The sequence below is a fragment of the Mus caroli genome, chromosome X, assembly GCF_900094665.2.
Source record: "Mus caroli chromosome X, CAROLI_EIJ_v1.1, whole genome shotgun sequence".
Lineage (NCBI taxonomy): Eukaryota > Metazoa > Chordata > Mammalia > Rodentia > Muridae > Mus > Mus caroli.
In genome coordinates, this window is record NC_034589.1 from 10,214,773 (window position 1) to 10,229,237 (window position 14,465).

The 14,465-nt window shown below is 38.6% G+C and overlaps 1 protein-coding gene across 1 annotated transcript in view; it reads right to left on the minus strand.

Annotated features, from left to right (window-relative positions):
- Nucleotides 1-1,788: 1,788 nt before the first annotated feature.
- Nucleotides 1,789-14,465, minus strand: part of Maob (monoamine oxidase B) — a 109,676-nt gene continuing 96,999 nt past the window's right edge. Inside the window, exons 11-15 of the mRNA XM_029473500.1 lie at nt 12,377-12,434; nt 9,873-9,970; nt 4,958-5,069; nt 3,762-3,824; nt 1,789-2,704 (exon numbers count right to left, since the gene is read on the minus strand). Of these exons, the coding sequence (XP_029329360.1) occupies nt 2,552-2,704; nt 3,762-3,824; nt 4,958-5,069; nt 9,873-9,970; nt 12,377-12,434 (484 nt within the window). The 3' untranslated portion in view covers nt 1,789-2,551. The remainder of the gene's footprint in view (nt 2,705-3,761; nt 3,825-4,957; nt 5,070-9,872; nt 9,971-12,376; nt 12,435-14,465) is intronic.

Genomic DNA, 14,465 nt, shown 5'->3' on the forward strand with positions numbered 1-14,465 from the left:
TTAGAAGGGGGATCAAGCTATCCATGGGAGGAGATACAGAAACAAAATGTGGAGCAGAGACTGAAGGAAAGGACATCCAGAGACTGTTCTACCTGGGGATCCATCCCATATACAGTGACCAAACCCTGACACTATTGTGGATGCCAACAAGTGCTTGCTGAAAGGAGCCTGATATAGCTGTCTTCTGAGAGGCTGTGCCAGTGCCTGACAAATTCAGAGGTGGATACCTACCATTGGACAGGGTACCCAATGGAGGAGTTAGAGAAAAGACCAAAGAAGCTGAAGGAGCTTGCAGCCCCATAGAAGGAACAACAATATGAACCAACCAGTACCCCCAGAACTCCAGGGACTAAACCACCAACCAAAGAGGCACCCATGACTCCACCTGCATATGTAGCAGAGGATAGATAGCCTTGTTGGACATCAATGGAAGATGAAGCCCTTGGTCCTGGAAAGGGTAGATGCCCCAGTATAGGGAAATGCAAGGACAGGGAAGCAGGAGTGGGTGGGTTGATAAGCAGGGAAGAAAGATGGGACAGGAGTTTTTTTGGAGAGGAAACCAGGAAAGGGGATAACATTTTATATGTAAATAAAGAAAATATCTAATAAGAAAAAGAGAGAAATAAAGCAGCAGAAACCCCATTCTTTTATTTTCTATTGCTCACTTCAACCTGATGATAAAAGTTTCCCTTGTCTCCTATTTGGAAAATCTGGCAAATCTGGGTCTCTATAAACTTTATTTATTTATTTATTTATTTATTTATTTATTTATTTTCATGTCTTAGTTGTTTTAAATGGTTGAGATAGAGATTTTAGGAGATCCAAAAAGCATATACAAGAATATAAAAAAAATGCTATCAGAGTTGTTTGTATATCTGGGTGACTTCTGTCCTTTGGATGTGTATGTGGTGTGTGTGTTTATGTGTATTTGTTTATAGAATGTATTTCTAAGACATAAACATTTTGTTTACTATATTTTTATTTGTTATAATATTTCCAGCTTAATTCCTCTGAGTCTTATATTCAACGCATGTAGTTTTATTAGCAGTAATATTTATTTCAAGTTTTGAAAGGGGAGACAACAGCAATAGTCAATATTTGGGGCGAGTCTCTTGTATTGTCATAACCAACCATTCAAAAGGAATTTCCTTAGGTCTGGCATTGGGGTTTTGTTAGATAGTTTGTGGTTCTTGTGTGGAGCAATATCACCCTATACGTTCATTTAAATTATTTACATATATTCACACACACACACACACGCACACACACACACACACACACACACGCACCTTAAATGTAATTTTAGATAAATATAAAAATGGTTTTTATGACTCTTTTAAATGGCCTAGTTTGATGAAATTCTCATCCCTTCCTCTCCCTCTATAGTGCCTTCTCTCCATCATTCAATTAAAACACCCTTGTTTTTTATATTTTCCCCTGTGATCTGCAATTCCTCTTTTTGATCTCCTTCTCGTACATGGTCAATTTCAGTATTATAATTGCTTTAGTATGTTACAGATCTTGCATGTTAGTGTCTATTATTTTTACAGAATTTTGCTGGAGATAAAAGCAAGGATGTCTTATACAATCCTTACTTAACACTTTTAAGTCAATTACCAAGTATTCATACATGTGATCCTATGATGGATCAAAATACACATAATATCTAAGTTCTGAGAAAGTTCTCACTACATGCTTTCACATCACAGTCATATACCCAATACTGACTCTTGGTTTGGCTTGTCAAACCTTGAAAGTCATCGCCTAAAAAAGAAGAGACAACAAACATATGGTCAAACAGCTTTATTGTTAATTACCTAAGCATGTCTTAAACTTTGAATGGAAGCATACTAACTAGAAGATGCAAGAAAAAAATGACAAAAACAAGACTCCCAATCTCAAGAAAATTTAAAATCAGCTGGCAATGCTGCACAAAACAGCCAGAGTAGAAGATATCTACTGAGTAACACAATACCAGTTAATACAGAGTAAATCCACAAGAACAACCATCAGTGACTATGGCATAAGGTGGAGGAGTATCATAGGCGAATGAACCTTGGGAGGTGAGAAAAGCATCAACTTGTGTTCTAGCCACCCAAATGCCAGTAGCTTAGTGTAGGGCTTGTGTGAGTAGGATTTACCTTTGTTGCATTTGGTTTATTTAACTTTAAAGTAGACAATGAAGTATAGTATCTATTGGCTTCCAGTTCTAACAAGACAGGATTCTAGGTACAATGGCAAGTAACTTGACATAGGTGAGGACATAACACACCAGATGAAAGACAAGCATAAAGCCATAGGGTTTTGAATAAAACTGTGTACATGGGGCAGGTAGGTTGTGAGATAGCAAGGGACAAGCCTGTGTGTCTGTTCTAAACACTCAGAGGGCAGGAAAGTTGAAAATGAACCAAAATGGAGAACAAGTTACTGTGCTTTCTCACTCTATTTTCTCTTTGTCTTTGTAAGATTTTTTTTTTAATCTCAACTCCTTTGTAAAGCCTTTGAGACACACTGAATGAAAAGCCTGTGGATGTGGCTCTAAAGCCCAACTTTAAAAATGTACAAACAGACCCCTTTTGTGGGCCAGGAAACCAAGAGCTGTTGCTGACAAGATGGTGGTCAATCCAAACAGCTTTAGCAGGCCTGGTACAGAAGGCAGGTGTCTCTCCAGGAAGGTACTGGTAATGGGTCGTGCAGGGACATCCTGGGTTCAGAGAACATTTGTGTCAGAAGACGGTCGTGCATGTTATTCCAGAAACTATTTATCCTAGATATTTTTAGAATAACCCACTTATTCCAACCTCTGTAATATTACCCCATCTCCTTCATCTGGCCCTTTATGTCAAGTTGCTAGTCTTTCTGCAGCTTCAAGGCTGAGAGGGCTCCACTTTCTATATTTCCTCTCAGCATATCCTCTGTCAGAATTGTACTTAGGGATTATTATCTGTCTTCCCATCTTAAACCACTGCAATTCTCAGATCACAATGGCCCATGTATATCATAAAGATTTCTTCAAGGGATTAACCCCACACATAGCCCATCATCCCATTTTTAGCAGATGCACTAGGGCAGTCATTTTGGAATGTCACAGTTATCCTCTTATGGCTTCAGGCTTAAAAAGATAGAGTAACCAACCTTTTAGATTCCCAGTCTCTATTCTTCTATCTTCTCTACATCCTTCCTACGAGTCAGATAAATTGTCTAGTTTTATTGCAAAAATGTAGTGGAACTGAATTTAAATGTGCTCCATTTTGTTCTCTCACTTTATCCTGGAGAGAAGATAATAAACTCTCTTTTCCTTCCTCTTGTTGAGAATCATTAAGGAAGATCATTCAACAGACATTGTTTGAGTTCTTATTTTGAGGGGTGGAGGGTTTTTTCTTTTATTCTCCTCTCTTTCTTTTCCTTGCTTCTTGTGGTGTTAGCTATCAAACTCAGTATTTTACCCATGATAAGCAAGCATTCTGCCATTGAGCTATGTCTCATCTCCCATTGATTTTTTTTAAATATATCTAGAGCTCTCTGGGAAGTATTTCCTTACCATCAAACATCCTATTTTTCCTATAATTTGCAAGAGATGTAGCAATACAAATGTATCAACGTTCACCTGAGTCTGTGAGTCCTAAGTCATGTACTTTACTTAGACATCTATGCACTGAATCATTAAGAAAAGGTACTTGGATATATACAAGTGTGTTCTTGGGAGCAATCATTCTTAGAGAATCATTCTTAGACATGTACATCTGTGAAATATAGCTTACCAAAGATTCTGGTTCTGGCTGCCAAATTTCATCTTCTGGAATCTTCCCAATGGCATGAAGAATCTGAAATGAAAGATTACTTTGCTATTACAAACAGCAAAACAGATACAACCTTTCTTTAATTCTTTAAAAAAAGAACTTAGTGTATGCTCTTGGGATATCCATCAACAATGTCAAGTAAAGGGCAGAGAAATCAACTTTGACTTTTAACACCCCCCCCAAGATCTTTTGTTTATGGTATAAAAGATTCCAACTACTAATTTCATCATAAATTTTAGTACTTGTGAGCATAACTTAAGAGGAATGAGGTTAGAAGACTTGCCAAAAATAACAATAAAGAATAAAAGTGAATTTTAAATGTAAAAGAACTATTGTTGACTCTATAATAACAAACCTAGGTCGTCATTTTATTTTTTTAATAATTTTTTAAAAATTATGTATGTATATGTGCCTGCCTGAGTTTGTATGTAAGTGCACAAGGTACTTGAATGAAGCTTTGGAGACCAAAAGAGGGCACCAGACACCCAAAAACCTAGTGCTAGGAACCAAAGCTCTGCAAGAGCAGCTAGTCTCTTAACTGCTGAGCCGTTTCCAGAACTTCTATTTTTAAAGATCAGTTGTATTTGTAATTATGTAATTATGTATGTGTGTGTATGTGTGTGTGTCACACACATACACACACACACATATACACACAGACAGACAGACAGACAGACAGACAGACAGACAGACAGACAGACAGAGAAAAAGAGAGAGAGAGAGAGGTGTAGATGTCTTCTGAGTTCAGAAGATGGTATTTTATTCCCTGGAAGTGAAGTGACAGGCAGTAGTGAGCTTCCTACAGGATCCTGGGAACCAAACTCTGGTCCTCTCAAAGAGTAAGAAGTGCTTTTAACTGCTGAAACATTTTTCCAGTTTCATTATCTTTTAAGTACAGCTGAGTTCTGACCCCCTCCCCACCCATACATACTTCAGGTAAAATAGTAGATATTTTAATTATTTTATTTAAGGTGTTCCCTTTACCTAAAACTGCTATTATAATGGTGTTTCCTGGGTCTTTAGATGAGGAATATGGTGTGTGTGTGTGTGTGTGTGTGTGTGTGTGTGTGTGTTTCTCCCAAGATCTCATCTTTGAGCATTTATCAAAGTGTGTTTATGTGTCCTCCTCCACCACTGCCCATTACCCTGGGTCCTACCTCTCTGGCTGCTCTCTCCCCAGCCTCCACAGCTCCCTCCATGTAGCCACTCCAGTGTGAAGCTGTTTCAGTGCCTGCAAAGAAAATCTTGCCCACTGGCTGACGTAGAACCCTGGAAACACAAAGCAGAGCAGTAAATGGCATTACACAAAACCAGAAATGAGTTCTCACATGAGGACCAAGGCCAGTTGGCTTTTTCAGGTTCAAAACATCTATGAGGACACTGACAATGTAGGATAATGCTCTTCAGGTTTCTCCAGCTCTTGTGTCATCTCTGTCATGGGTTAATGGAACAAAAGCTGAAGCGCATGCATACACTCCTCTACCAAGGGTACTAACAGGAAAAGGTGCTGAAATCAATGGGGGCAAAATACATTTTTGACTCATCTCTATAAAGTGAGGGACTGAATAAGCCCAGTCATGTATGGATCCCTTTATATGAGGAAGGTGATACATGCTTCTGATTTCTTACTTAGTTACTCTACCATTGAACTTGACTGTTTCTTCTTGTCATGCTTTGCCCTTCTACCATTGAACATGACTGTTTCTTCTTGTCATGCTTTGCCCTTCTACCATTGAACTTGACTGTTTCTTCTTGTCATGCTTTGCCCTTCTCGTATGTTTTTGTAGTTATTTCTTTTGGTTTTGTATGATGCAGGATGGAGCCCAAGGCTTTATGTATACTAGACATGTGCTCCACTACTGTACCACATCTCTAACCCTTATATATCTCTTAAAGGGATGGTCTAATGATTTTAAGATTACTTTCATCAATGGCACTAAAGAAATAAATGAGTCTTATGGCTTCATTGACTTCCATCCACTGGGGTTCAGAACTATTGCTAAGTTAAAATTTGTTGGGTGCCAGCTCTTCAAGGTTCTTTACTCCTTAATGTAACCCCAATACTATTATTTATACATCTCAAAGGTGAATGTAGAGGTTAATTGTGGTAGACACTGAAATGTACCACCTAGAATGAAGGACATTTTTGTTGGTGGGAGTCATTCCAGAAGGTGGTATTCTGATGCTGGCACTCTTTGGAGGTGACTATTTCTACTGGCAAAATGACCTCATGCCTGCTTCTAACACCAACTACATTTAGTGACTGACTAGTATAAATAAGCTTTTAAAGATGCAAGCCCCAAGCTACAACATGAGACTACTTGGAAGGATCATTCTACTTTTAGAGAGTGTCATGGGGTCAGCTGGTACTTTCATTGGAACTGTATTACTGATTGGCTTTCCCATTCTTGCTTCCTTCTTCTTCCTTCCATGATGCTGATACTAAGGATGCAGTCTGATATCTATCCTACCTACTGATTGCTTCAGTGTCTACCTCCTAGGATCTCATTTGAAACCAGGTGATCTAAGAACTCTACCTTAGTCTTGGTCCTCTTGCTACATGTCATCTCTGTGCTACATTCTATTTTCTTTCTAGTCTTTTCAAGAACTCCATGACAGTGCTACCAGTTAAAATCTCATATCACAAATAAACAGACAGGCTCAGAGAAATGTGCAGTGACTCAGAAAGAGCCATAGTGCTAGAAAACAGCAGAGCCAGCATTTGAAATATTTCTAGCCGATGTCAACATCTCTATTTTTATCCTCTCTGTGTTGCCTGATATATTACTATCACCAGTTTCTAGAATGATCTCATGATAAGCAAAGGGATAGAAGGTTCCCAGGCACTTAGCCTATAAAGGCAGTCCACTATCATACTTAAAAAGACACCATAAAAGAAGTACTATCTAGAGCCATTTTTAGCCTATCTCGGGATGCCATGATCAGATAAAGGATATCCAGCATTCAGAACAATGCTTATATTAATTAACACTTATCTCTTCTGAGCATGTCTACAAAACTTTCCAGGGAATACTTGATCATGAAGTCTCTAGTAATGGACTGACAATGAGAACAGTCTATTACACGGTGGGAAGTGTGTCTATTAGAGAAAATATGTCACTGAGAGTGTGTCTTTGGGGGCTATATATCACCCTGGCCCCTTATTACTGCTCTGCTCTGCATCCTGCCTTTTATGATGTGATCTGTTCTAATACGATATCCACACTATTATAGACTGATAATCTCTAAATCCCGAGGGGGAAGGAAAACAAATTATTTTTGTCAAGTATTTGGTCCCTCTCAGAAAAAGCTAGCATTGATAATTTAGTATATTGTTGAGTGTCTTATAGGAAAACGTAACAGTTTTACTTGAATCATTATGTTTTCTTTTACCCAAATTTATCATAGCCAAAAAAAAAAGTCAGGGAAAAATAAGAAACCATAGAGTATTGGTGAGATTATTATAATACGTGGAATCATCTGCAATTATTGGGAGCCGGAGGGCATTCAAATGTTTCCAGAGTCAGAAGGTACATTTACCCTCTCCATGCTTGTTAAACTACAAGGCATTTCAGCATATGCTCACTTTCTACAACAGCAGGAACTTCCAGTTGGAGACCTGGTAGAGGGGTACAGTGGACAAAACCTAGTAAAGATTGGAAGACTAAGCCATATGGTACTAACCATGCTAACAATTGTATATAAACATGTAACAGGCAAGGATTAAACTGAGAGAGTTTCTGTCCAGTGGAAATGAGAAGGTGAGTGAGCAGTTAGTGTATGCAATAAAGATGGAGGGGAGAGACTATTATACCGGAGACCTCAACATACACCCTCCTGAATTATGTGGTTTACTGCCTAATTGTGGTAAATTTAATCTATGCTAACCTCAACAGAAATTTCTTAAGAAACATGTATTCAGTTCTTTACTAAAGTTGGCCTGTTTGCTTTGTCCTTAATCTTCCAGCTGGAAGCAGTACACATGTGAATACATCAAGGGCCCTCACAATAAAATTCATTGCAGTGTCTCAGGTGTCCTGGCCTTGCAGAGTCAGGAAAATCCTTTAGATACAGTCTCTACTTGGCCTGGGGGTTCTGTCATTAAGTCATTTTGTGCCATAGTTTCCTACATTATGACATTAAACTTGACACCCATTCATGACAAGGGACAAAGGTGAAAAGCATTATCATGTCACCTTGTGTGCTGGAATTGTTCTTCCATCTAACATTTATTCCACAGACTTATAAGTTAGGGGTTCTTTGTGATCCTTGCCCCACCTCTACAGTCATTTTCCTGTTATTTTATGGAACTGAGCATGGAGCTTAACACTCAATGTCCAGATATCAAATGATACTACATGTTGAATTTAAAACAAAACTCAAGCCTAAACTGATATAGTGGCTAAAAGACAAAGTTTTATAACCTTTAATATGTTGTATAGTACAAAGGGTCTTTCAGATCTTTCTACTTCAATCCTTGCCATTTTATTCAATTAAAATTTTTATTATGTATATGTGAGTGCAGGTACTCGCAGAAGTCAGGAGATCCCTTGGAGCTGGAGTTACACAGTATTGTGAGATGCCTGATGCAGGAGTGAACTCAGGTCCACTGCAAAAGTAGTAAGTGCTCATAATTGTTGAGCCACCACTCCATGCCTGAATCTTCTCATTCTGTCACCAATATCATTTATATTCCTGTCACACTTAGCTTTGCCCAAGACCTTATAAGAACTTGCAGATTCTAAGACCTGACTCTTTCCATAACATTCTATCTAGACTGCATTCTCCATGAAGCTTCTCTGCCCCTCCCGTACTGCCTGATATAAAGCCAATGCACATTTCACTAAGGGAAGCCTGTATTTCCATGGGTCCACAGAATATTGTTATGCCCCTTAACTAAAGCATTAGCCCTGACACTTTAGTACTTAATTTCTTATGTTCTATCCTTCCTCTGCTTCCTACTATTGTCTCCAAAATTATCAACTCCTTGGCAAGGAGGCATAACCTTGATATTGATATTTTTAGAAGTGGTCAGCAAATGGTTGACACTTATTCAATATACTATCAATGAAACAATTACTAGTGACTTCGTCTACACTCAACTCACTAGGTCTCTATTTGAAAAGTAACATAATGATTCAAAAGCATATTGGGTAGGTAGATAAGGACCGTGACATGCAGAATCTTTAATCATCTTTTGATAAGCAGGTTTGAACCCTTCTTCTACTGGTTTTCATAGAGAGCTGATCAATGGCCTTCATCCCAGTAACAGCAGGTGTTGCACTCTCAAGACTTTTTCCTTTTTTCCCATTTTAGTTTAGTGTTGCTAGGAACATCCTGGTAATGGTTATTAAGTTGTGCCTTGTTATTGTCATCAGATACACTAAACTCAGCACCAGTGACTCATATTTGGATGCACAATGCTGTGAGTGCTAAAAAGCCCATTAACTCTGAAGGGGTGAGTCATATCATGTGTTAGAAACAGAAAAAAAAGTTGCTAAAGAATAACTCAGGCTATGATCACATTTTCTTGTGTTTCTCATTCATGTGATAAGGTAAGTAAAATCTAACAACAATAAATGACTAAATAGGTGATTGGTAGGATTAGACAAGGAACTCAATCCCTTTTTTGACTGGTTTAGAATTGCTTTTGAATTTGCAGAGCCATGCCCACACTGATCCAGAGGTGTTCTTGAAGAAGTTTCCTTAGTTGTAGACTCGGTAGGCAGGCTGAACAAATCCTCTGGCTATTTAAAGTGCTACTTATGTGTCAACTTTCTTTGGTTACTTTGACTGAGTTTGCTTCTCTAGAGGAATGAAGAGTGGAAACAACACAATGGTGCAGCACTGTCACTTCCTTTGTGAAACTCATGATCTTCAAAGGAAATTCTGCAGATGCTTTCTAGTATTGACAGGAAAGAAAAAACCAAAGAGAAACATGGTAACCTATGTGGAGCTTGGCTTCAATTGCAGGGGCTTTTGGTCACAGCTCAGCACACTTTTATTTACCAAACATGTCTTGATTGAACGTGTGCCATCCCTGAATGAGTTAGTGGAGTGATTAGGTAGTACCTTCCATACTGGGTCAAGATGCCGGGAGGGAAGTAGGTTGTGTAGCAGCCCCCAGAATACTGTTCTTCACACCAGTTCTTCTCTTCATAATGGACTGGCTGTTAAGGCAGAGGGAAAAAGACTTGAGAAAGAGGCAGAAGATATTTTGTCTATCATATATGGAGCACATGCTAGCAGATTTCATTACAGAGAACCAGTTGTAGCTATCTCTCAGAATTTGCAGGGTAGTGCTTCTAACTCTCCCAGCTTCCTATAGCTACTGAAACCTTTTGTAGAAAGAGGTATAGTATTTGCCTAAAACCTCTGCATATCCTCCTGTATGCTTTAAATTACCTCTGGATTATTTATGTTTCATAATACAATATAAATGCCATGCAAATAGTTATCACACTGACTCTTTAGTAGATGTGTGATATTTTTCAAATATTTTGTAGAACCTCTACTTACAGAGGGTTGACTATACTTCTGAAATATGGCCATATTAGCTTGAAGTTTCTGAAGACAGGCTTTTGGGCAGGTAAATGCTTTCAAGAAGAAACTTGGATAAATTTAGACTTTAGAATTTTTTTTTTAATTTGGTGCATGCATGTATCAATTTTTTGAGACAAAGTCTTGTCATGTAGCATAATGGCCTGAGATTCTTGATCCTCCTATGATGCTTCCATCTTGCAAGTACTGAGATTATGAAAATACACCACTATTTCTGGACACAGACAGCAATTATCTGTTTCTGTTTTCATTTTGTTTTTATCTATCAGAAAGTTTTAGTGTCTAATGGTTTTGAAAAAAGGTTTTAAATGATAAAGTTTACAAGAATGGTTGTCCAAGAAACAAAAGCAGAAGTATATATCTGTGAAAAACAAATGACAGTGAGTTTCATGTTTGACAGGGGTGAGCTTTGCTGAAGGTATATGGTTTTCATACTATGTACTCACTATGGAGGGGGGTGGGACTTCTAAAATAACCATTGGTCTGGAAAATATGTTTTAGCAATCAACAGGCTGTATTTTAGCTAAGAGTTTTATAAAATTTGAACTCCTTATAAAAACAAAGGCCAGAATTACAGCTCAGTGATAGAGACCTTGCCTAGCATGTCCACATCCTATGTTCAATTCTACCCAGGGGTGGGAGGAACCAACAATGAATATCGTAAACAAAAAATTTATCACTAAGCATCACACTGAAAAGAGAAAATAGACCAACCTGTGGATACTTCATTCCTCCTTAGCATAGGGAACAAAATATCCATGGAAGGAGTTACAGAGACAAAGTTTGGAGCTAAGACAAAAGGATGGACCATCCAGAGACTAACCAACCTGGGGATCCATTCCAGAACCAGCCAGCAAACCCAGACACTATTGCATATGCCAGCAAGATTTTGCTGAAAGGACCCTGATATAGCTGTCTCTTGTGAGGCTATGCCAATACCTGGCAAATACAGAAATGGATGATCATAGTCATCTATAGGATGGAACACAGAGCCCCCAATGGAGGAGCTAGAGAAAGCACCCAAGGAGCTGAAGGTGTCTGCAACCCCATAGGTGGAACAACAATATGAACTAACCAATATCCCCAGAGCTCATATCTCTAGCTGCATATGTAGCAGAAGATGGCCAAGTCGACCTTGGTCTTGTAAACTTTATATGTCCCAGTACAGGGGAACTCTAGGGCCAAGAAGTGGGAGTGGGTGGGTAGGGGAGCAGGGCGGGTGGGAGGAAGGTATAGGGGACTTTCAGGATAGCATTTGAAATATAAATGAAGAAAATATCTAATAAAAAATTGAAAAAGTAAAAAAAAATTAAAACTAGACTTTGAAAAATGTTTTTTTTAAATTATGATCACATAGCTGATTTTACATCCTGTTTATAAAGTGTGAGGCCCTGCCTAAATAGTGAATGGCCCTAGGCATCTTCCAGTATTATCATTTTGTGTTCTGACATGTGAGGACTGATAATACATCCTGAGCATCCTTCTTTGGCTCTTAGGGCTTTCTCTTTCATTTCTCCTTCCTCCAAGGAATTTATTCTACTACCACAGCAAACACCAAAGCCCAAATGAAGAAAGTGACTTTCTTTGTACAAAAAAGCACACAAGGACAGAAGCAACACCATTTCATCATCAAAAATGAATCATCAATATGCTTAGAAGAGACTTTTGCAAATGAAAACGTATCCCTTTTGGGGGAAAAATCATATTCCTCGTTAAATGATGTTTTCCATTCAATCCCTTCATACAGTACTTGAGAACATTAATTACCAACTGTTGTCACACACCCACCTGATCCAGGGACAATTCTGAGTTTAGGGACAAAAGAAGCACTACTGGCAGCAGAGTGAAACACTTTCTGAAACCATTTATGCACCAACCCTACACGTACAGGCCCTTTGTGAATATATTGGGAAAGATAAGATGTAGGGTCCTCCCAGCATGAACCCATCCTTGAGAAGCCTTTCAGGACAAAGCAGGCCTCCTCCTACTAGGAAAAGACTGAGAAACAGTCTTACCTGCAGAGCTTCTTGGGAGTTCAGCACTTTTGCATATAGCTCACAAAGTTTCCTCAGTCTGTACAACAGAGAAATAAAATATTTTAATGATAAAAGTAAAGCTTAAAGAAGTAAGGAGAACAAAAAAGGGGAGGTACTTATTCCCTTAAAAAAGTCTCTGAGTATCATTGCTTCCACTTTGACCTTTCAGGTTAACTAATTATGTTTTTCTTTTTCTTGAGATGCTGTGCTACTATGTAGCCTATGCTTGCTTTAGATGGTGTGCTTCTAAGTAGCCAAGTCTTGCTTGGCATTCTCAATCTTCCTGCCTTGGCCTCTCAAGTGACATGATTACAAGCAAGAGTGACCATATCCAGCTTCATTTTAGTTTTTGAAAAACACGAATTTGTTCTATTTCTAACGCCTTAAAACCATGAGCTCACAAATAGGAATATAGCAAGACTGTCACTAAATCTTTAAGAAGGAAAGTAAAATGAATCACTGGGCATACTAACTTAGAAAAGACAGTCTCAGATTCTGCTCCTGACTCAGAAAGGAAGGTGATAGAAATCTGTGTTTCCCAAGCCTTCCTAAAGCTTCTCAAATTTAAAAACTGTCAATATAAAGTTAATAGCCAAATAATGGTTTGCAATAAATAAGTGCTCAGTAAATACTTGCTCTTAAGTATAGTGGGAGAATTGGAAGTAAACCAACTATAATAAATAGTCACTTAAGATAAATCAACTAATTTATCAATTAACATAAATCTAGCCACTGATATATTTATATTTCTATAAATGAGCATAGCTGTTTCAATATTGGCCTGTATAGATTAGGAATGTACAATGGAATCTTAAACAAGACTTATAGCATGGCCAATTCATTTTAGAAGAAGTGCTATTGTAGATTGGAGTGTTGCTTCAGGAGTTAAGAGAACTGGCTGCTGTAACACAGGACTACAGTTCAATCCTCAGTATCCATGTGGCAGCTCACAACAGGTTGTAGCTTCTGTCCCAGGGCATCCAATATACTCTTCTGGCATCAGCAAGAATCAAGCATGGCACACATGTGGGGCATAGACATGCATGCAGGCAAAACACCCATATGCATTAAAATAAATATCTTTCCAAAATGCAATACGGTTTTACACCTAGGAACTCTTTCTTTAAGCAAAAGAATAAAAGTGCTCAATGTCTTCTGCTTCTCTCTTTCTCTGGAATAGCATGGCACTGACAGAAGAATGGTAGCAGAGTAAAGATATGCAGTTAGCTCCAGAAATAGAATTAAGTATTATGGAGGATAAATATTCAGGAAGGTGAGCATTTTAAGCTCTTGGAGAAGAGACTGATAATACAAATATATGGCTGCCAAGGAAAGAAAAAAAAGCTAGACCTTCATTTCTTTGTGAAAATATATTTCTATTAATTATTTGAGAATTTCAATACATTTTGATCATTCCCATTCCTCAAATTCTCCCCGTAACTCTTTCAATATACACTCTCTAGCCACTCTTTCTCTTTTCCTTTTCAATTTTTTTATTAGATATTTTCTTCATTTACATTTCAAATGCTATCCCGAAATTCCTCTATACCCTCCCCCTGCCCTGCTCCCATACCCACCTACTCCCACTTCTTGGCCCTGGTGTTCCCCTGTACTGGGGCATATAAAGTTTGCAAGGCCAAGGGGCCTCTCTTCCCAATGATGGCCGACTAGGCCATCCTCTGCTACATATGCAGCTAGAGATATGAGCTCCAGGGGATACTGGTTAATTCATATTGTTGTTCCACCTATAGGGTTGCAGACACCTTCAGCTCCTTTGGTACTTTCTCTAGCTCCTCCATTGGGGACCCTCTGTTCCATCCAATAGATGACTGTGAGCATCCACTTCTGTATTTGCCAGGCACTGGCATAGCCTCACAGGAGACAGCCATATCAGGGTCCTTTCAGCAAAATCTTGCTGGCATATACAGTAGTGTCTGGGTTTGGTGGCTGGTTCTGGAATGGATTCCCAGGTGGGTTAGTCTCTGGATAGTCCATCCTTTTGTCTTAGCTCCAAACTTTGTCTCTGTAACTCCTTTCATGGGTATTTTGTTCCCTATTCTAAGGAGGA